This window comes from Fopius arisanus, unplaced genomic scaffold, assembly GCF_000806365.1.
Source record: "Fopius arisanus strain USDA-PBARC FA_bdor unplaced genomic scaffold, ASM80636v1 scaffold00013, whole genome shotgun sequence".
Classification (NCBI taxonomy): Eukaryota; Metazoa; Arthropoda; class Insecta; order Hymenoptera; family Braconidae; genus Fopius; species Fopius arisanus.
This window is the reverse complement of record NW_011887752.1, coordinates 1,513,593-1,515,835: the sequence shown is the minus strand read 5'-3', so window position 1 is coordinate 1,515,835 and position 2,243 is coordinate 1,513,593. Positions and strand designations below refer to the sequence as shown.

Here is a 2,243-nt window from a genome sequence, read left to right as displayed (position 1 = left end):
TTGTATGCTAGAACAATCTTTTCTAACACAGAAATCAAATTGAATTACGCAATTTGAATCTCGCGGTGATTAATGCAACACACGCGCCCCCCGACCTCTCGAGATGTCAGGACATCACAATTTTGCAATCACGTTTATTGCTGATAATTTCCAGACTGATGACTCTTAAACGTCGATTCAAATAAATATAGTATTTACAAACGAATTGCAAACGATTACAATAAAAAAAATCATTTAAGAGTGATTAGAAAAAAAAATGCGGCTAACTACATGGGTCATAAGTTTTTTATTTTTTATAAAAAAACTATCTACTCTTAAACATTATGACCTTTTTCACAATCACTTGCGAACGATTTACAATCGATCGTATGAGTTCGTTTTTGTAATTATTGATAATTTGCGGCTAATTACATACTGCTCCTGATCTGACATGTGATGAGAATGTCATCAACGTCGCGGCCGCTTGCGGCTGCGGCGGCGCTAGTATACTATAAGCTCGATGTCAATTTCAGTCAGCGGTTAACGCGATCCAACAGTTTTTTATTTCATATATATAGAGAAGGGACAAAATATTCGAAAAATATTTAGTATAATACGAAGTAGCGACGTCGAATGGTGCAATTCTATTGGCTGAAATTTGGACGGCAAAAAGAATTGATGATATCCATACAAATGATTAATTGAACCAATGAAATAAACAGGTTCCCACAACACAATGACGTACACAATAAACCGCTGTAACGACGTGGGGCCAGACGAGCCCCCATTTCTCCGGTTCCTCGGTCGCTACTTTTCCATGCTGTCGAAGCCCTTGATATTCAATTGGTCCGTTACCCAATTGGACGACATAAAGTCCCAATTGTCGGGCGGAATTCGTTACTTGGATCTGCGCCTGGCGACAAAGCCAAACGACTCAAAAATTTACTTCCTCCACGGTTTGTACGGTGAGGCCGTGGAGTTACATCTGAACGAAATCTCTAATTGGCTCAAGGCGCATCAGGAAGAGATAGTAATCCTAGACTTTCAACACTTTTACTCATTTAGTTTGAGTGATCATCAGAGTCTCGTGGGCATAATTAAGAGAACATTTGGGACAGCAATCTGCCCATTTTCTGGGAATCTATCGAACATCAGCATTGATTGGATGGTGAGGAGAGGCTATCAGGTGCTCATCGTCTACAGGAATGAGATTGCCAAGGTTGACAGGGCGGTGTGGCCGTCGGGACTGTGGTCCACACCCTGGCCCAATACTACTGATCCCAGTGCATTGATAGATTTCTTGGATTCGAGATTAAAAACTAAACTTCCGAACGTGGGATATGTCTCTCAGTGTCTTTTAACTCCTGACATCAGGTACGTCCTCAGGCACCTTTGTGGCAATCTTCATAGTGATCTTGCTGTCAAGTGTCGAGGAGTCTGTTTACCCTGGGTGAAGGGACATCATCCTGGAAGCGGGGGGATGAATATTGTCATCACTGATTATGTTTCTTTTAATAATTTTGAGTTTTCCAGAACCGTCATTCAGAGGAATAGGGAGTTCCTGGGCCTTTTATAATTTTGTCCGCAATTTATATCTACAATAAAATACAGATTTTATCGCATCACACCATTCCACTATTATCAACGTCATTCCAACCTCTACATTTTTTAATGCTTATTTTCATTTTTTTTCTAAAAGTGGAGTTTAATGACAAAAAATAAGCGCAGGCGGAAACATTGAAGATTTTTGTTTCTTCTGAAAATAGCAGTTATGCTATTGTGGATGAGTTATTAAAATCTATGAATATATTTTTTTGCCATCAATAAATTGATGGCGCACTTGCAAGCGGTTTTTACAGTATGTTTCTCTCTATTATGTTGGATCTATTAAGAATGTTGAATGTTGTATCTATTAAAAGATTTTCAGATAAACAAAATAATTCGATCCTGTCAATTCTGAGATATTCCACATAATCATTTTACACCTAAAATTGAATATCTATGAAACTAACGGTTCAATTATGCGCACTTTGAAAACCATCCATTCTAGCTATATGTGGAAAATCTGGTTAGAATTTGAAGTTTATAGCTGGATTTTTGCGAGTGAGAAGGATAAAAGCAATTTTTTTCAAAAACAACAGTGGCAATAGCTATGATTTTTTGCAAGGTTCACTTTCCAATTTTTGATTGACTCCAATAGAGCCAATTATGACAAATGAATGAAATAGAAATAGAAAAACCGAATACCTTCCTTAGTTTTGGAG

General features: G+C 37.9%; 1 protein-coding gene across 1 annotated transcript; it reads left to right on the top strand.

Annotated features, from left to right (window-relative positions):
* Window positions 1-715: 715 nt before the first annotated feature.
* On the top strand, window positions 716-1,555 carry LOC105263198 (PI-PLC X domain-containing protein 3). The gene has a single exon (XM_011299241.1). The coding sequence runs from the start codon at window positions 716-718 to the stop codon at window positions 1,553-1,555; it is 840 nt and encodes a 279-aa protein (XP_011297543.1).
* Window positions 1,556-2,243: the final 688 nt, after the last annotated feature.